Source organism: Tenrec ecaudatus, chromosome 10 (genome assembly GCF_050624435.1).
Source record: "Tenrec ecaudatus isolate mTenEca1 chromosome 10, mTenEca1.hap1, whole genome shotgun sequence".
Classification (NCBI taxonomy): domain Eukaryota; kingdom Metazoa; phylum Chordata; class Mammalia; order Afrosoricida; family Tenrecidae; genus Tenrec; species Tenrec ecaudatus.
This window is the reverse complement of record NC_134539.1, coordinates 113,212,593-113,233,005: the sequence shown is the minus strand read 5'-3', so window position 1 is coordinate 113,233,005 and position 20,413 is coordinate 113,212,593. Positions and strand designations below refer to the sequence as shown.

Here is a 20,413-nt window from a genome sequence, read left to right as displayed (position 1 = left end):
GGAAAGGCCCGCCCCCACCCAATGACAGGGGGCCGGAAGTGACGCAGCACGTCGACGCGGCGGCGGCGGCGCCGGAGGGGCCGTGCGGTGGGTCCGTACTAGTCCTCTCGCAGTCTCGGTCCGCCGACTCCATTTTCCTCGGTGGGGGCTGACGGCGTCCCAGACGCGGCGGGGTTCAGGTAAGACCGTTCCCGAGTGGCGAGGGCGTGCCTCGCCCGGGTCGGCGGAGTCACCGGGCCCCCGGGGCCTGGCCCGGTCTGGGAAGGAGCCGTGGGGAGCCATTGCGGCCAGGAGAGGGGCCCTGGCCTGCCTTCTTCAGTGCGTGGGGGAGGGAGGGCGGAGGAAAGCCAGGTTGTTGAAGCAACAGGCTTTCTGGGATCCCATCCTTCCCTCTCCAGCTTCTGAAAACGAGGCCCCGCCGTAGGATTGGGGACCGCAGGGGCTTGGCGTTTCTGAGCCCGGATCAAGTGATCGAAGTGTTTGTCTTAGAGAGAGGAAACCCTCGGAGCTTTCAGCCGTTCGACTAGCAAGCTGTAGGAAGATGCTAAATTTCACCCGGGCCCGTGTTGGATAGTTAAATATCTGCATCCTTAAGCCCTTTCTAAAAACCAGGATTTCTCCAGTAGTTCCTAAAGCCCCTGGAGCCTTCCCGTTCTCCTGCTGGCTTATTTCCTTAAAACGCTTGCTAGATGTCTACCAGATCATTAGAAGGGGCTGAGTCAAAACTGTGCCTTCTTCTGGTTTGTGCCCGGGTTATATAACAAGAACTGATACCGATTTTTCTTTAGGGGAAGCCTAGCCTCTTTGAAAATGCTTTGTGGAAATTTCACGGTAGTAGCAGAAGTGACAAGGTAGTATGAGGTTATTAGTGAACATGGAGAATGTAAACCATATTGAATTGGGTGAAATTTCTTTAGGAAAAACCGCTTTCCATCTGCTGCGTGAAAGTTATCCGTTCCTGAAGTAGTCTATGTATTGATGGCCAAAACATGGTTGCCCCTCATCAGCAGTCGGTGACGAATTCTTTTCTGTTGTTATTAGATGCCATTGAGTTGGTTCTAAATGACCCTGTTGCACCGCAGAAAGAATACAGCCTGCGGGCAGATGGCTGGCTGCTCAGTCACCCACTTGGGTTGGCGGTTCAGATCCTCCCAGAGGTATCTTAGATGAAAGGCCTGGTGATCGGTTCCCAGGAGCGTACGGATGTTGTTCAAGTGTCCCTCACATGCCCCATTTAAAAAAAATTTCTTTTCAAACCTAAATTTCTACCTTCACCAACTCAGTTTTTCTCACCTATTCACTCAACCTACCAAACCCTGGTTTGTCTTCTCTACCTTCCTTTAAAATCATTTTTGTTGACGTCACCACTTGCCAAATCCTATGGATACTTTATTTTCATATTCCTCCAAAGAGCAGCAGGCAACACAGTTAATCTTTTTTTGAAGCTCTCTTCTCCCTGGGCATTGGTTCCCCACCCCCTTTCTGGATTTTTCTTCATTTCTCTGGTTACTGCCTCTGGCTCTTTGGATCTCGACTTAATGTTTAAGTGTTGGGGTTCAGTCAAGGCTTATTCCTGAATGTTTGCTTTGTAGAGGAGCTTGCTTTAGATGACCCAGGCATGATCCGATAGGTGGCAGTTTCCTAATTGAAATCTCTAACCCAGCGCTCTTCCCCCACCCCCCCAATGGTGATGTTCCATAGTCATGCATCTGAATGTCTTCTTGGTAGCTGCATGTGGATATGTCTTAGATAGACTTATTGCTTTGGGTCAATTCAGACTCATGGTGGTCCTGAATCTAACAGCCAAATGAAACACCGTCCTTTTTCATCCTTCCACAGCTGATCGTCTCCATCTCTCCACGAAGTGGCACTCACCTCCGAGTGGTACCAAAACCTGACCACTGGGCAGCATGGGTACTTACTTCAGTGCTATGCTTCTCTGTTACCATTCCTTCCACCCCCAGATCTTTCAAGAAGTCCTGAGAGTTCTGCCTCCGGTCTGTCTTCTTTGACCATCCCTTTTTGTGCCTGCACTACCGCAGTGACCTCCTGAGTCTACTCAGATTCCCTCCAGTCCATGTTGCATGCAGCGTGGTCACATCCTTTCCCTACTCAAAGCCACTGGCTTCTTGTGACTGTGATTTAACTGGCTCTTCCGTCTTACCTTCGGTCTGCAAGGACTTCACCTCTAGGCTATCACCTGTAATAAGCCAGTCTAGCTTGCTGTTCCTGCTGTGAAACTCTTCTTTTGGCTCTGCTTGCCGTAACCTACTCGTTTTCGCATCTTAGCCTGGCACCCATCACAGACTCAGAAGTGCTCAGCCCCTATCCAATTCGCACCATTTCTTTCCTTCTTAGCACTTGTATAGCAAGGTCTACTTTTATTTGGCGCGACTTCTCCAGGCAGTAAGTGAGTATCCTAGGGTCAGGGCCTTGTGCGTGCCTAGCATGTGGGAACCAGCAGCCGTTGAGATGGTGACCACTCATGACGGTCTGAGTAGCTGTGTTCCCTAGGGCTTTCAGTGGCAGGTTTTCTGGAAGTACATGACCTGGCCTTCCTTGTGAGGCAACCGCTCAGGGAGACATAGTAGACAGTCACTAAATACACATGTGTTAAGTTGGCAAATACCTTAAGCCCCTTAAACTGCACACCTTTAGTCGAGTAAAAAAATCTTTACCTTCCCTACAGAGATTCTTGGATTTCATATGTCTCTCATGCATCATTCTTCCTCTCCTCAAACTCCCTCTTCCATGCTCCTGCCACCTCATATGGTGGGCCTGGTGCTGGAGAAAAATGCTCCCAGCACCCACCACCAGAAATAAAACAGCTCCTCCATTTCCTCACTCTTTCGGGTCATTGTGGAAACCAGGTTAGGCGACTCTGTTAGAGACTCAATGGTGCCCTTACTCATTAAAGACACGCTACTTCAGCTCGCGGGACCCTGGTGGTGCAGTGGTTAAGTACTTGGCTGCTAACTGAAAGGCCAGTGGTTAGAACTGATCAACTGCTTTATAGGAGAAAGATTGGCCTCCTGTTTCCTTAGAGATTTACCGCTTTGGAACCCCCTATGGGTAGTCTGATTCTGCCCTATAAGGTAACTGAGTTGGAATTGACTCGACAGCTGTGGGGCTTTTTCCTTCTCCATCATTAAAACGATTTTAAGGGCTATTTCCTATAAAAATGACTTAACCTTTTCTGTATTTTAACCCCCTTGACTTTAATGAGTTCTGCATTAAAGATTTAAGAACAATTACTTTTAAAACACCGAGGAGTCTGACTCATAGCAACCCTGTAGGGCCAAGTTGAGCTGCCCCTGTAGGTTTCTGAATCTGTAAATCCTGATGGGAGGAGATAGCCTTAGCCTCCTTTATCGCCCTCAGGAGAAAAAGTGGATTTGAACCACAGACTCTGCAGTTATTTGCGAACTTTTCTTTATTAGACTTTTACATTTAAAATGGAATGTTCTCTCCTGAACACCGTTGGCGTGATCTCTGGCTCTGGCACATGAAACGTAGAATGTGAGTGTCCTGTGGTTTCCATTGTGCCAGAGTGCTGGGCCCTTTCAAGCCTTTGCTTAGGTGGCCTTTCCCCAGGCTGCCTTCTTCATTCTTGCCACGCACTGAGTCTCCCTTTCTGAGGCCCTCCTCCACCTCTTGCTTGATATTGCTCCCATAGACCGTGTGTATCACTTTAGCATTTATTACCCCGAACTGTCCCTGTTTACATGCATTTGAAGATGGATTGTGAACTCCACCAGGGTAGAAAGTGAAGTATATTTTCATCGCTTCTCTTTCTTTATCCCCAAGTCCCAACACGGAGCTTGACCCTTTTTAAAAAAAAATGTGAACGTTGACTGGTGCTGCAAGAGTAGATGGACTTAACAGACTATATAACTAGATCTCTTTTCACTCTGATCTCCTCTTAATTGCCTCCTACATCTTGTTCAAGGGAGGGACTGTTGTGAGCCTCCCCTGTGGCAATCTGATCTGAGCTCCCTTCTTCCAGCCACTGTCATGGCAACCACCAGCCTCTCCCTTTGAGCCTCATCTTTCCTGTACTGCAGCTGTGCTTCTGCTTCCACACCTCACACCCTAACTAGACCTATTTCTGTAGCACATTTATACACAAGGAGCCCTGGTGGTGCTGTAGGTTAATCAGTGGGCTGCTAATGAATGACAAGGTCAGTGGTTCAAACCCATTAGCCACTCATAGGGAGATAGATAAGGCTCTTTGCTCCAGTGATGATTTAGTCTAAAAAGAAAAAAAATCGCAGTCTTGAAAATTGGAAAGAGAGTTTTTGGTTTGGGTTTTAAATACTAAACAGAAAAAGGTAGCCGCTATGGGTCTCATCCCAGATAGCATGTGTTAATGATAGGTGGTAGCCATACGCGAAGGCACTTGTTGGTGATTTTGCTCTGGGCTGTATGCTTGCCAACCTCAGCCTGCAGTGCTGCTGCAGTACCCTCTGCATACCGAGCTCCCGCAAGATTCAGCGCGGCAGGATTGCTTCTGGCACACCTCTCTTGACGGGAAATCTTGGCAGTGTGTTAAACGGGGGACATCCCCCAGCTCCAGCACAGGCTGTGCCTTACTGCCCATCTAGGGTACAGGAGGGAAGGGAACACCGTGCTGCCTCCCCAGGCTGGTGAGCAGCACTGCGCACCAGCTGCCCCCGACAGAAGGCTGCTGTTTTCATCAGGTAGGCTGTCCATTTCTCTGCTAAGCAGGCAGTGAGGCATCCGATCTGCAGGAGCGAGGACCTATGCAGAGATGCTGAGGCCTTAAAAGACGGCATTAGTGGCTCTGCTAGCCTAATTAAAGCAAACTCGGGGGGGGGGGGGCGTCACTGTACCCGACTCTACTTTTAATGAATCGGTTCAGGACTTAGAAGGAACAGGGTCAAAATTAAATTAGATCACCGACTGTAATTGGCAGGCATTTTGAGACATTCGATTTTGGGGGCAGCACTGAAAGGTACAAATCTAGAAAGAAAGGGCATTTGTGTAACCCAAGACTTCTGCATGGTACAATGGTCTGCAGGCTTTCACATTGTGCATTGATTTAAATCTGCCTTGTAAAATTGTAACCCTGTCATCATTGTTGGGTTTTTGCTTGTGTGCTTGCCTCCTGTTGGCGTTGTGTATGGCTCTATATATGATATCGAGGCTAGGTAGATCTGTAGAGATAGGTAATCGCCTAGCCAGGGGAGGATGGGGGTAGAGATAGGGCACTAACAACAATGAGCAGGAAAAGAAAATGTTCTGATTGTGGTGATGATTATACAAATCTTAATGTGGCTGAATGTTTAAATTGTATGAAATGTGAAGTACACACTAGTAAACCTATTTTTTTAATATTTGAATTTAAAAAATCATAGCCTATAACACTTTAACATAAATGCTTTTTTAATGAAAAACCAACCATACTTTTCAAAGTGAAAATACGTTCAGTGAGCAGACTGGCACGCTGTACATTGCTGCAGATCTCTTTAATACTTGGCTTTATGGAAGAGAGCTGGATGCTTAGAACTGCTTCTGTATTTGGTCGCTTGTGGTCCCCAACCTCCGGGAACACAGATGCGAGGAAGGAGGGTGGAGATCCCGGAGCACCTCGGAGAACTACTGAGGATAGTAAAACCAACTCTGACTTTGGAGCCGGCCTCAGTTCTGTTCTCAGCTTTTGTAGTTGCTAGTTGTGTAGCCTAGAACAAGGGACTTTTATCTCTGGTTACTTTTTTCTTTTTTGAATGGAGAGAGAGAGGTCAGTGTAAGGGTTATAGAATATTTGTGAAATGGAACTCGTAGTTGTACAGTAGACATCGTCCCTCCTTCGTATGGAACCCACTGCCATCGAATTGATCCTGGCTCATGGTGATCAATAGAACTGATTCCTAGTGTTTCCAAGATTAAATTTTTACAGTAGCAGACAATCTCATCTTTGTCCCCCAGGGTGCCTGGGTGCTTGAACCACCAGCCCTGTGCTTCAGAGTCCAATGATTAACTCACTGCACTAGCCCCTCAGGGTAAATTTGTAAAATTGCTTTAAGTACCCAGGAAAGGCCTGTGTTGGTTTTGATTTTATGTGTGTGTTAGTGTTTGTCCAGATCTCCTCTTAGGAGCTTACTCTATACATCTCTCATAATACTTAAAAATTGTGGTAGGGTTATGTTTGTTCCATGTCTCCCTCCTGCTACTCGGCAGTAAGTTCCTTGGGAACAAGCTTCAGGACCCAGGTCCCAGCAGAGTGTATGTAGTAGGAGAGGAAGACAGTCAGGAGAGCTTAGGAGGAGCACAGTGAAGGCAGGCTGAGTGTAGCCTGCCACCGTCGCTGTGACCTACAAGCACAACAAGCCCACCTGGCTTCTCAGATGGCCCCAAATACATCTCATAGCCGCTGGTTCCCTACCAGCACACCCCTACTACTATTACCTGTTCCCAGCAGGGAGGTGTAACAGGGTCCTTCACCTGTAATGTGGGGCAGAGAGTGTGCAGACCACCAGCCCTGCAGTAGCTGTAGGGAGTGACTGACCATGAGGGGCAAGTATCTCTTATGAGTAAAGCATTATTCCATCCAGTGCCTGTGTATAGATTGTGCCCCTTTGCGGGGCAGTTTTATACCTTGACTCATCAGTTTAGCATAGCAGGCAAGGTCAAAATACAGCATCTGAAACAGCCTAAAATTTAATGCAAAATAATTACCCATCAGAACCCACCCACCCCTTACCTTTTCAGAATTTAACATCTTTATGGGAGCAAATAGCCTCATCTTTCTTCCTTGATATCATCTGGTGGGTTTGAACTGCCAATCTTGCCGTTTGCTGCCCAGTGCCTAACATTAGCGGGCAACCCAGGGGAAATACCATTCCGGAAAATCTGGGCCAACCACCAGGGTTCCTTATCAGATTTTAGTTCCTTCAATTTTGTTGTTTCGAGCACATTTAATATGATTGGTAATTGGGATAAGTTGGTATTCGATAGTTGATGATTTTCAAGAGAATTCAGAAGAATTAGAGCCATAGAACCAGAACTTAAGACCCACCTTGCATCATTGCAGGTAGCCATTAGCCACTTTTCTTGATCTTCCTATTGTCGTTTCAGCTGGCAATATGAAAAGGTTTGTTGTTTCATTCAGCAGACATTTAGCAGTTCCTGTTTTGTGCAGGACACCTTATCTGATGCAGAATCACCCAGTGCCTGAATGCCTCTTTCCTTGCTGTTTATGTCTGCATGACTTTTATCATTCCTCCATTTGGGTGTGGTCTCTGCCTTCCTGAGACATCCCATCTAGGTGGGGAAATGGGTCTAGTTGCCATGGATTGCAATACATGACGGGGTTAGTGGTGAGTATGGCAACAATCCACTTCAGGGTTCCTGGTGGAATCTTGATGTCATGATTTAGGTGATGTATGTAGTTCTTAAGCCCTACCCCAAATCCAGCAAACTCAATTTGGTTCTCAGGCTGTCCCACTTCCATCTCCAGGCTTCTCATAGGTGTGAAAGCTGGGAAACCTTTGGGATCGGGTAGGACAAAACTATTGAACCCTCAGGAAAATTACCAGTTAACATTTAGTGACATAGAAAACTAAGTACCTGAAAGAGTACCGAGGCTGAACTATGGCTGATCTGGGCGCCGGGGCTCCGCCTGAGGAGACCTTGTCTCTGGAAGCGGTGGCGTACAAGGAGTGTCGCATGGTGAACCTGAAGACCCCCTATGTGTCAGGTTTCCTGGCTTTCCGAGAGGTGCCCTTCCTGGCAGAGGCCATGCAGCGGCTGCAAGAGAAGGATCCCAGCCTAGTGCCCCAGGTTCTTCTTGTGGATGGAAATGGGGTGCTCCACCAGCGAGGCTTTGGGGTGGCCTGCCACCTGGGCATCCTCACAGACTTGCCCTGCGTCGGGTGGCCAAGAAGCTTCTGCAGGTGGCTGGGCTGGAGAAGAATGGCCAGCACAAGGAAAAGGTTCGAAGCCTGCGTACTGCTGGAGCCACATTTCCCCTGGTGGGGGACTCCGGACCGTCCTGGGAATGGCTGACATCCGCTCCCGAGAGTACATTCGCAGGAACCAGGGGCCCCCGCCCTGGGGCAGGAGAGGACCCTGAAGGCACAGTGGCAAGAGGTGTGCCCCCCAGGAGTCTCAACGGAGCCCATGGACAAGGGCAGACCCCCGCAAGCTCCTTGGCCCAGGCCCTGAGGCAGACCTGAATGCAGCTGCTGCCACTCAGGCTCCCAGGGACAGCGAGGCTGAGGCTGGGGACCAGTTGGAGTTGGACCTCGTGAAGGCTTAAGCGCCACCTGTGAGTGAACTCGCGAACTTTGGGGAGCTGCAACCCCTCAGCACCAGTTCTCTTGGGAGTGGAATTGCTGGGCCACATGATAAATCATATAATAATCCCAGAAGCTGGACGATATGAAGAAGATGGCATCGGATCGAAGGAAGGCTAGATGCTAACTCAACACTGCTTGCTGAAAGCGAGGAAGACTTGAAGCACTCCCTGGTGAGGATCCAGAATGGATGACACCTCAATAGACAGAAACTCCGACCCCCCACAGCTGAGCCAGCAGTGGAAACATGGTACATGGAAAACATGGACATTGTCAAGGAGTTCATTTTACTTGGATCCCCAGTCAACACTCATGGAAGAAGCACCCAGGTAATGAAGCAACATACTGCACTGGGCAAGCCTGCACGAGACCTCCTGTAAGTGTTAAGGAGAAAGGAAGTCACGTTGACGACAGGTGCACCTGACTCCAATCACGGTATTTTTACTCACCTCGTGCGTGTGAAAGTTGGACAGTGAATAAAAAAGACCGAAGATGAAGTGACGCATTTGATTTACAGTGTTGATGAAGAATATTGAAAATACTGTGAACCACCGGAAGAACAAACTTCTGCCTTGGAAGAAGTACTAGAATGTTCCATGGAAGCCAGGGTGGCTAGACTGTCTCACGCACATGTTATCAGGGGAGACCAAGGCCTGGAAAGGGCATCCTGCTTGGTCAAATGGAGGGTCAACAAGAAAGACCCGCTCGCTGGACAAGATGGACTGACACCGTGGCCGCAGCAGCACACAGTCAGGAAGACCGTGGGGACCCGGCGGTGTTCTGGCTGTCCCGCAGCTCAATGGCACCTAACAGCGACAAGATAATTCTGGGTGCCCTTTTTTTTTGCTTTTGCCTTTTGAGGGAATAACCACTATCTACAGCAACTGCACGCTTTTATACTCTCACCAGCACTGCACAAGGGCCTTCTGTGAGGGTTGTGTGGTTTTCGTTTTTTAACTTTCTCTGCAGTGTCCATTGATACAGAAACCTTTTTCCCTAATTGTCTTAAATTTTCTTTTTGTCCTTTTGTATCATGTTTAGAAACTTGCTTCATGTAAGACTGAGAAAATTTACACCTGTGTTTCCTTCCAGGGTTTTTAGAATTGTGTGAAATTCTGTAGTTGTAGTTCCTAACATTTAGATCACTGCTCCACTTGGAATTAATGTTTGTAAAAGGCTTGAGGTAGAAGTCCAGCCTCGATCGTTTGCATATGAATAGCCAGTTGTCATGGCAACCTTTGTTGAAAACACTATTTGTTCTTCATCAGATGGTCTTGGCACACTTGTCAAAACTCAATTGACCTCCCAAGTATAGGGGTTTTTTTTCTGCATTCTCAGTTCAATTCCATTGGCCTATATGTCTGTTCCTATTCCACTTCTTCACTGTGTTGATTACTGAACCTTTGAAATAGGACATGTGAGTCCTACAACCTTATGTTTCAGTTATGCATGCACCTTGCAATTTTAGGATATACAAATTTTAGGATCGGCTTGTCCAATTTTGCAAAAATAAAAAGCCCCTGAGATTTAAAAAAAAGAAAACTAAGTACCTAATATTTTCAACCTCGGTTTTTAAATGAAGAAGTTGATCTTCAGACACATTAAGTACTTTGCTTAAGTGTATGTAGCTGGTAGGTAAGAGGAGCAGCATTTCAACTCTACTCTTTAGTCCAGGAAATCTTTCCCTTTAATTCCGCCTTCTCTTGAAAGGGTTATGCAGGCCAAGTAAATGCTGCTTATTGTTGCCTGAGACCCCTTCTTCACCCAAATGCTTCCATCCAGCACTCACACAAGTGAGCTCAAGGTCATGAAATGTTCTCATCTCTTAAAAGGATTTTCCTTTTGACTCTCCTAATTGTCAAGGCTCTGTCATACACTTGGCGCGTATGGCTGTCCAGACTTCCTGTGAGTGAGTCACGTAATGTCACCTGAGCACTATCACCTATGTAATCACCCTACATCACTTCTTATCTGCCCACTATTTCCTCCAACCCTCAAATGGTGAGCGAGATCAATGTCTTTGGGGGATGAAGATGGTGCATCCAGAGACCCAGAGTAATTGTCTTCTTAAAGCAACATAGAAGCGCGTGACTGGGAGAAGGGACGGATGGAGACCGTCTCCTCCATGCGCTGTCCACCTCAGGGGGAAATGGTGGGGGGGGCAGAGCAGTGGCAGGTAGCCACAAGGTCATGCAGAGGAAGACTGGCAAGATTTAAAAGCCCTGTGAGGTCGCTTGTCTCCTTTTTTCATGTCATCTCTCCTTTGTCCAGTCTTCTCCAGGGAGGAGAAGCTGCAGTGATGTCTGATTTTGTGGAGAGCGAGGCTGAGGAGTCCGAGGAGGAATACAACGATGACGGCGAGGTGGTGCCCCGAGTCACCAAGAAATTTGTGGAAGAGGAAGATGATGGTGAGGAGGCCCACCCTCAGATTTCTCCCCACTATTGCTAACTGTAAATAATTGAGTTCTTGTTGATGAGAGGCTCAAGTTAAACACAGAAGTTATTACATCTGAGGTACCCACTTGAGAATTTCTGTCATTCCTGAACACCTGCTATATATCAGACTGTGCTCAGGACTAGGAATAAAAAGACCCAACTCCGATGGAGCTTATGTAAGTGGGAGGGACAGACAGTAAACCGTTAAGGAAACACACACACATCTTTGCTCCTTAAGAGCCTAACAGTGTTGGTATTTCTTCACCCAGTTTCCCCGCTCTTGGGCGCAGTGAAGGTGAGATGGGAAACACGCATTAAGAAAAAAGGAACAGAATTGCTGGGTGTATGAGGTGGAAAAACAAGATTGTACATGGTTACAAAGCCAACAATAATGATTTCAAAGAACCAGATAGTGGGGAAGACCATATTGCCTAAAGATACACGACAGGTGTAGAACAGAGGCATTCCTTTCCAGACGCTGCCGCTGCTTGAAGTCAGTGCTCAGGCCAAAACCTCAACATGGACCCAGTCATTAGCTTCAGGGCAGGGAGATCATTGAGGCTAGCAAGATGGCCCGCCCCAGTCTGTTTCACACACAGGCCTGTTTTCCAGATGAAGAGGAGGAGGAGAACCTAGATGACCAAGACGAGCAAGGCAACCTGAAAGGCTTTATCAATGATGATGATGATGAAGATGAAGGGGAGGAGGATGAGGGTAGCGATTCTGGGGATTCAGAAGACGATGTCGGCCACAAGAAGAGAAAGCGGAGTGAGTAGCCTGGCCTCGGTCAGGTGCGCCTGGGTGGAAGCTGAAGAGGGAAGGAGCCTCCCCCTACCCTGAGTGACCATGCCGTGTGGTTTGTTTTCTGCAGCATCTTTCGATGACCGCCTGGAGGATGATGATTTTGACCTCATTGAAGAGAATTTGGGTGTCAAAGTCAAGCGAGGAGTAAGTGTCTGCCTTTACCCTTGTCCCTGAAGGTGAAGGAGAAGCCCGTTGTAGTTGGTGGCTCCTGGGAAAGGAGGAACAAGCACTCTGGTGTCCCTGGGACGTGGAGTGCCTTGTCAAGGGGCCGAGTCCCTGTCGTGGGTGGTAGATGGGCCTGAGGACTGAGACACATCAGTCATGTGTTTGTTCTCGGGTGGAAAGATGGGGTGAGAAAGGAGAACAGGCCTGCTCGTGCTGAACGTTGCAGACCCTCACGGGGCGGCTTCTCCACCTTTAGCAAAAGTACCGGCGCGTCAAGAAGATGTCGGACGATGAGGAGGACGACGAAGAGGACTATGGCAAGGAAGAGCATGAAAAAGAGGCCATCGCCGAGGAGATCTTCCAAGATGGGGAAGGGGAAGAGGGGCAGGAGGCTGTGGAGGCCCCCATCGCTCCTCCAGAAGAAGAGGAAGAAGATGATGAAGAGTCGGGTATGTGGTATTGCAGTTTATGGCCCCTGGGGACAGGGTGGGAGCGTGTTTTTCACTATAGACCCTCATCACCTGACACACGCAAGTGTTTTCTTGGGAAAAGATCCCTGGGTCTTCCTGTGAGGGCCCTCCTCATCCCTTGGTGGGACAGCCATTCGGGCCTGGGTACTAGCCGCCCTCTTCCCGGTACAGACATTGATGACTTCATTGTGGATGATGACGGGCAGCCTCTGAAGAAGCCCAAGTGGCGGAAAAAGCTTCCTGGATACACCGATGCGTGAGTCGGGTGGGATGGGGTGTGGTGCGAAGAAAGCACCTGAAGGGTCGGGTCTCTTCTGAGGCAAACCAGACCTGCTCAACTCACAGCGGTCTTGTTTGCCTGCCTCCTAACTTGGAGGGGTCATCTCAGACCGCTTCTGAGGCTTTGAGGTGTCTCGGCCACCGTGGGGTTAGGGAGAAGTCACATTTGGGCAAGGCTCCGACACCCTCCACTTGCAGGTACAATGCTTGCTCCATGTTTGGGTTTGTTTGTTTATAACACAGCAAATCCAATTCTTATTGTACACTTAGTTCAGTGTGTCCTTGTCCCTTTCACACCTGGGGTTTAAGGTAAATGTTGACCATTTGGTCTCTTGGGGATGCTTTGTAAAGGCACACAGTACTCATGAGTGAGTCTTCATTTGATGAGTTAGTCTGTTCTTTAGAGTACAGGTGATACTGGGAGTATCGGTTTAGAGTTTAAAAGGTATCTCTGGCGTTTTCTAGATGGGTTGGTAGTGATAGCCAGGCACCACCTAGTCCTGGTCTCAGGGTAGGTGATGCTGTGGTTTATGTGGGCTGCTTGTCCTATGGAGGTGTTTCTGTGGTTTCGAGCCAAGCTGGAAAGCCTGGGCTCTGCAGGCACTACTGTCATGCCTCAGCGGAGCACTGAGCCCTCTGAGCAACCTGCGGACACCTCTGTCCTGCTGCTCTTTGAGCCCCACTAGCAAGATGAGCTTTTGATCCTGCAATAAAGAATTGATTGCCCAAAGAGATGCCACCAGCTAGGCTTTAATTCTAGTGAAGATGGTTCTTGGACTTCCTTACCGTTCTCTGCCCCTTCTCCGTTCCTTTGGGAGCCAGTAAGGGGCTGGCATTTCTCTCTGGGCCCACTGCTGCTTGCTGTGCCCACAGGGCTCTGCAGGAAGCCCAGGAGATCTTCGGGGTGGACTTCGACTACGACGAGTTTGAGAAGTACAACGAAGACGATGAGGAACTGGAGGAAGAGTACGAGTACGAGGACGATGAGGCTGAGGGCGAAATCCGAATGCGCCCCAAGAAGACCGCCAAGAAGCGCGTGAGCCGCAGGAGCATCTTCGAGGTGTATGAGCCCAGTGAGCTGGAGAGCAGCCACCTTACCGATCAGGACAATGAGATCCGAGCCACGGACCTGCCTGAGCGGTTCCAGGTGAGAAAGCACCCGCCCCAAACCTGCTGCTAAAAGGACATAGTCTTGCAGGAGGCGGACATGAGCGATTCAGGCTCACATTGAGGAGTGGCTTGAACTGCTGTCGGCCCCCCTTGGAGGGGATAGACCCTTCCCACACTTAAGTGTGCGTTGCCCTTGTCATTGTGGATTAGGTGGGGTTACATTTCCCATCCTCCTTTTTGCATTAAGAGTGCTGCCCTGCCCCCACGGCCGCTCCTTCTCCCGCTGGCCTCTCTTCTAGAGCACCGTCCTCGAGATTGTGCTCTTTCCTTAGCAGCGCCCACGTCATGCCAAGACCGCACGGCGTGGCTGCCAACAGTGTGGCTCTGAGGGTCCAGAGAGAAGGAGGGCCAGTATCCCTGAGGTGGATGCAAGGGAGACTCAGTTTCATGCCGCTGTCTTATCCCCGCAGCTCCGTGCCATCCCAGTCAAGGCCGCTGAAGATGATGAACTAGAAGAAGAAGCTGACTGGATCTACCGGAATGCCTTTGCCACACCAACCATTTCTCTACAGGTATTTAAAAAAGGTTCTTAAACTCTGATATGAACTCGCAGCCACTTCAGCGACTTCATCAAGATAGAATTTCTACTCCTCCCACCCCAAACTTCTTGTACCTCCCCACTACAGGACAGTGTGTTCCTCTCGGCTCCTCTCACACGGCCCTTGTGGGCCACCAAGTACATTCACAGCTCCTAACGGCTGCTCCAGCCCCGAGTGGGAAGCCATTGCATTGCCGACTTCCTTCTTCCACTGCAGGAAAGCTGTGATTACCTGGACCGTGGGCAGCCGACAAGCAGCTTTAGTCGGAAAGGACCCAGCACAATCCAGAAGATCAAAGAAGCCCTGGGCTTCATGCGAAATCAGCATTTTGAGGTGACAAGTTCATTAGAATGGCTCGTTACTTGGAAGTCTCCTTGGGGGTGGGGGACCAGTAGCTTCCCTGGAGCCTTGGTCAAGGTGTGAGGCCAGAGAAGACCCCAGGGATGGAGAGAATGGCTGCATTAGTCCCCAGCAGGGGGAGCCCTGCTCTGGCCCCGAGGTGCCTGTGAGAGGCCTGGCTTCCCTGGGCAACTGTGGTCTCCTTGCCCTCCTAGGTGCCTTTTATTGCTTTCTACCGGAAGGAGTATGTGGAGCCTGAACTGCACATTAATGACCTCTGGAGAGTGTGGCAGTGGGATGAGAAGGTAATGTGCATCCTTGTCTTCCCTCAGGGAGCGGGTTAGACACTGGGCCAACCCAGCCTCTGGGCTGTCCTGATAAGGCATGCAGCAGCCTTCAGAGCCAATCAGCTGCCAGCCCTCACTTGCATTCTTCCCCTCCAGTGGACCCAGCTAAGGATCCGCAAAGAGAACCTCACGCGGCTGTTCGAGAAGATGCAGGCTTACCAGTACGAGCAAATCTCGGCTGATCCTGACAAGCCTCTTGCTGATGGCATCCGGGCTCTGGACACGACTGACATGGAGAGGTATCTTGTGTGGGGGTTTCTGCCAGGACAGGGAGCCTTGGATTTAAGGCTGGACCTTGTGAGATTAATACAGGACCCACTCTTCACCAGTCCAAACTTACAAATGCCATTTATTTACCAAATAGTTAACTGTTAAAAGGATGGAACATTCGTGCCTGCTGCTCTGTATGTTCATTCCTTTGTAGGTAAAGTTGCATGGGAAAGCATTAGTAATCAGAAAATGGTTTGCAGAGTCTAGGGGCAGAGGTAGATGATAACGTGGACTTGGTAATGAAGCTGAGCTAACTATCTGGACAGGGATGATCTCAAGGCCTTTGAGCTCTGCTGGAGACATCCTGCCTATCTCCCTAGAGCAACTGTGGTCTCTGTCCGCACCCCCTAGGCTCAAAGATGTACAGTCGGTGGATGAGCTGAAAGACGTGTACAACCACTTCCTGCTTTATTATGGTCGTGATATCCCCAAGATGCAGAATGCCGCCAAGGCCAGCCGCAAGAAACTGAAGCGTATAAGGGAAGAGGGGGATGAAGAAGGTGAGTCATGCGGAAAGCCCAGGAGGCTTGATGGCCAAGGCCTCGTTCAAATATGTTCTTGGCAGGGTGTCTCTTGGGGCGTCTCTGTGTGCTTGTGATATTTGGGTGTGATTGACCACTAGAGGACTAACACAAAATGTTTTCTCCCCAGGGGAAGGTGAGGAGGCAGAAGATGAGGATCAGAGGGGGCCAGAGCTCAAGCAGGCCTCCCGCCGAGACATGTACACCATTTGCCAGAGCGCTGGTCTAGGTAAATGGTAGCTTCGGCGGGGGGGGCTAGGACGAGGACGTAAAGACATCTGGGTGGATCACTGGACCAGTTCCAAAGTGGCCTGTTACATGAGCCCCGGCCACACAGGTACACACACACTCGCCCAGACTGTCTGAAACAGCGCGAAGCTCATGGGACCCGAGGAAGAACTAGCTTTGCGAGGTTGTGTTACGAAACTGCAACTTCCATCTTAAGTCTGAGCCCAGGAGTCATGTAGAAAACACCTCGTTCTGCCTAACACACTGTCAGGTGTTTAAAGCTAGTGCTCGCCATTGTTCAGTGTTCCCCTAGCCCCACCCACTTGCAACTCCTGTAAAGGAGAGTGCTCTAACTCAAAGCTGTGTCCACATGCTGCTGCCCCGCGGTGGCCTCCTGTGTGTTTCAGATGGCCTGGCCAAGAAGTTCGGGCTCACCCCTGAGCAGTTTGGAGAGAATCTCCGGGATAGTTACCAGCGGCACGAGACGGAGCAGTTCCCCGCAGAGCCTTTGGAGCTGGCCAAGGATTACGTTTGCAGGTGGGCAGGCAGCAGGTGGCTTTGAGAGAGGGGCTTGGAGGCCAAGGTGGACCCCCATCCCATGGCTACGCTGTTTTCCCCACAGTCAATTCCCTACGCCGGAATCTGTGCTGGAAGGTGCCCGGTACATGGTAGCCCTGCAGATTGCCCGAGAGCCCCTCGTCCGGCAGGTGCTCAGGCAGACCTTCCAGGAGAGAGCCAAGCTAAATATAACCCCCACCAAGAAAGGTAGAAAGGTAAGCAGGGTGAAGGGCTCTGCACCAACGTGTGGCCCCAGCCACTCTAAAACTGCTGAAGCGGGTCTTCCTGCCTCTGTGCCTCACTGAGCTGGCTGCCTGAAAGGAAAGGGCCATTTTCCTCCCTGGGCCCAGCCTCTCCGGAGGCTGATGATTCCCTCTTGATGTGGACAGGATGTGGATGAGGCCCACTACGCCTATTCCTTCAAATACCTAAAGAACAAACCTGTGAAGGAACTAAGAGATGACCAGTTTCTCAAGATCTGCCTGGCTGAAGATGAGGGCCTGCTCACCATTGACATCAGCATAGATATGAAGGGTGTCGAAGGGTAAGCCCAGCCCTGCGGGGTGGCCGCTCCCGGCATTCAGGGGCGATTGGGACTGCCTGTGTCCAACCCTAACTGAGCTGTGGCTCTCCCCTCAGCTATGGCAACGACCAGACCTATTTTGAAGAGATCAAGCAGTTTTACTACCGAGACGAGTTCAGCCACCAGGTACAGGAGTGGAACCGGCAGCGCACCATGGCCATCGAGCGAGCTTTGCAGCAGTTCCTCTACGTTCAGGTGGCCAAAGAGCTCAAGAACAAGCTCCTGTCTGAAGCCAAGGAGTACGTCATAAAGGTCAGGAGGGAAGCATGCGCGGTCAGTCTGAGAGTGTACTGGCTCTCACCGATAGCTGACTGCCGGGGAACCCGTGCCCGGTCATCCCACAGCTAATGGAGGAAGCCTGGGCCTGGGTGGGGGGCAGAGGGGAGCAAATCTGAAAGGCAAGCAGTAAGGGCAAGGCCGGGGGGGCTCCTCTTCCAACCTCCCCACTCCAGTAGCTTCTTCTGTGCTTCCCAGCTTTGCCGGGATAGGAGCGGGTGCCTCTGGCAGCACGCGCTTTTGCAAAGGTACCCCAGCATCTGCTGCCTGAGCACACTTGGACCCCGGTGTCTCCTATGTCCCTTCTCTAGGCCTGCAGTCGAAAGTTGTACAACTGGCTGAGGGTGGCGCCCTACCGGCCAGATCAGCAGGTAGAAGAAGACGACGACTTCATGGAGGAAAACCAAGGGAAGGGCATTCGTGTCCTGGGCATCGCTTTCTCCTCTGCCAGGTACCGCTCATGCCTGCCCACCCTGCCCCGGCCCTCCCTTCCCGGTCCCCCGACCCCATTCTCATCCTCCGGCTGGTGGTGGCACTGTCCCCTTTCCTTCCTTCGGTTGAGCAGAGATCACCCCGTGTTCTGCGCCCTGGTCAGTGGTGAGGGAGAAGTGACTGACTTCCTCCGGCTGCCCCATTTCACCAAGCGGCGAACTGCCTGGAGAGAGGAGGAGCGGGAAAAGAAGGTTAGTGACTCCCGGTGACCGAGGGGGCCTCCTGCCGGGCCTATCACTTAGATCCGATACAAGGTCGCCATCTGCGCGGCAGCCCTTGCTCTCAGAGGGTGAGGCTGGCTTCCACGGGCAGTAGGTGGCACTCAAGTTCTCTGGTGTAAAATGACTTCTGGCCTGGTGCCAGGCCCCAAGCCTTGGGTGCTTCTGGGAGCTGCCATTGTTGACTGTTCCTACCAGCATCTGGGTCAGCCTGTTCCAAGAGCTGAAAGCCACCGGGGCATTAAGCCAGCCTCTTCCTCACTCTCGCTGCTCTGGCTTCTTCTTCCAAAGAGAGGAATTTAAATTCATCTGGTTTGTACACTCGTTCCAACAACATCTTTTCAACTCTATTGGAACAGCTCTTTTCTAAAATGAAGTGTTCTTTTTTGTTTCATTACATTAAATACATGTGTAACAAAACATGGAGCATTTCAACAATTTTCACATGTACAGTTACAATAATTGTATTCCTGGTGGTGGTCAGTCATTTCCCTTATCTGTTCCTAGATTAGGCCATCGGTGCCCACTAAGCACTGGGTCCTCCTCTCCCCGCATCCTCCCACTACTGGTGATCACTAATAGCCTCCCGTCTCTGGACATTTGTGGAGTCCTACAGTGCGTTTGTCCGTTGTGCCGATGTCTCGGCCTGATGCTGTCGAGGCCCGTCCTGCTGTGGCTCAGGATGACTTCTGGAGCACGGGTTGCCCATCCGCTCAGTTGGAGATGTGGACGTGTAGGCCGTCTCCCTTTTTGGCTATTTGTGAATAGTGTCCTGCGAGCACAAGTCTCTGTGTTCCTACTCTAAATTCTTTGGGGGTATAGATCTGGGAGTGGACTTGCCTGCTCCTATCATTCTCCGTCTTACACGCTGAGGAAATGCCAGCCGATTCCCACAGGTGCTCTCTCTCTCTCAGCTCCATTCCCAGCAGCAGAGGAGGAGGGTTCTGGTCTCCCCATAGCCTCACCTGTTGTCTTCTGGAGTTTGTGTTTGTGTGTTTCGTTTTTTAATCCAAGGCATTCTAGTGGGTGGAGTTGATATCTACGTGTGATTTTTATTTGCATGTCTAATGACTAATGTCAGGAGCCCTGGCGGTACACTGGTTACATGTTGGAGTGTGACCTGAATGGTCACAAGTTCGAAACCACCACCACCAGCAGCTCTGAGGGAGACAGACGGGGCTTTTTACTCCTGTCAAGAGTTACAGTCTCTGAGTCAGCATTGGCTTGATGGCAGCGAGTTTGGAGCATAGTGACTCATGTCAGTAAGCCTAATTTCATGTGCTTATATCCTCGGTGAAATGTCTGTTCAAGTCTTTTGCCTGCTTTTATATTGGTTTGTTGGTCCTTTTGTCGTTAAGTTGGGCGAGTTCTAAAGAGAAGTACTCCTCGAACCAACTTTTCGTTGTCTTTGAGTTATTTTTTTTAAGTGTGGCAAAGGTTTAGTAAGCGCAGTACGTTTCACAAGGCAGGTCACCTCAGAAGTTGAGGAAGCTGACCGACCAACCACTGTTGGAACAGATGCCCCCCCCTCCTCAGAGAAGCTACAGTAGTGCTGACTGCCGGTTAGCTAGCTAGCCCTGAAACAAAAAGATGTATAGTGTGTCTTGAAAAATACTCACTGTCTTCTCCTCAGACTGTAAATCCCAGCTCCTTCATTAGATAGCATGTTTCCAGGAGGCCAAAGACGTTGAGGTGCCCACCCCATTGGGCATGAGGTTGGGCAAGGGGCCATACCTACACAGCCCTGCGGGCTCGTGTGAGGTGAGAAGGGAGTGTGGGATTGTTCTACTTGAGAAATTAACCAAGATTTGAAAGTTGAGAGGACCTCCGAGAGGGGAAAAGCTATGTGGCATTCCAGGAAGGAGAAAATGAACAGCGCTGTGGGTGGAGGCCACGGAACTTGAGTGGGATGTCAGCATCGAGAAGCTCCCCGTGGTCCAGATAAGGGTAATAATCAATCTTAACATGTGCCCTGCTCTGCTCTTTGTAACCCCACCCTCTCGTCAGTGTGACTCGTGCCTCTGAAATCAGACAGACATCAATAAACTAGGAGGACGTCTACATGGACAAAGGGCGGGGCCTTAAGTGAGAAGCACATCGCAGGAAGCAAGGGTCTTTCAGTGAGAGAGACACATACTCACTGTACCTTTTGAAGGGCCCTCACCCAAAGGAATCGGTTCTTTGAAGGACTTTATCAAAACGAGAGACGGATTTCGCCTCACAGTGAAAGAGACTGTTTTCTATGCCGCCCTTCCTCGGATCTGACCAGTGGCTTAGTGTCACTGGAGCCGGGTTCTAGTTGGTGGCGATATTAAGCAGAGGCAGATGGCCACAGAAGCCGTAAGAATGGATGTTTGGGGCAGCTGGGGCCAGGTATATTTTAAAGACCCTTCCAGCGTT

The 20,413-nt window shown here is 50.2% G+C and overlaps 1 protein-coding gene across 1 annotated transcript in view; it reads left to right on the top strand.

The window, feature by feature from the left end:
- The first annotated feature begins 40 nt into the window (after positions 1-40).
- The window catches only part of SUPT6H (SPT6 homolog, histone chaperone and transcription elongation factor), a 30,732-nt gene continuing 10,359 nt past the window's right edge, over positions 41-20,413 (top strand). Inside the window, exons 1-19 of the mRNA XM_075561328.1 lie at positions 41-179; positions 10,590-10,726; positions 11,367-11,522; positions 11,626-11,702; positions 11,980-12,172; positions 12,365-12,449; positions 13,346-13,619; positions 14,053-14,154; positions 14,398-14,514; positions 14,736-14,825; positions 14,964-15,106; positions 15,489-15,637; positions 15,789-15,887; positions 16,294-16,423; positions 16,509-16,659; positions 16,834-16,988; positions 17,084-17,279; positions 17,615-17,754; positions 17,869-17,986. Coding sequence (XP_075417443.1) covers positions 10,618-10,726; positions 11,367-11,522; positions 11,626-11,702; positions 11,980-12,172; positions 12,365-12,449; positions 13,346-13,619; positions 14,053-14,154; positions 14,398-14,514; positions 14,736-14,825; positions 14,964-15,106; positions 15,489-15,637; positions 15,789-15,887; positions 16,294-16,423; positions 16,509-16,659; positions 16,834-16,988; positions 17,084-17,279; positions 17,615-17,754; positions 17,869-17,986 — 2,484 coding nt within the window. The 5' untranslated portion in view covers positions 41-179; positions 10,590-10,617. The remainder of the gene's footprint in view (positions 180-10,589; positions 10,727-11,366; positions 11,523-11,625; positions 11,703-11,979; positions 12,173-12,364; positions 12,450-13,345; positions 13,620-14,052; positions 14,155-14,397; positions 14,515-14,735; positions 14,826-14,963; positions 15,107-15,488; positions 15,638-15,788; positions 15,888-16,293; positions 16,424-16,508; positions 16,660-16,833; positions 16,989-17,083; positions 17,280-17,614; positions 17,755-17,868; positions 17,987-20,413) is intronic.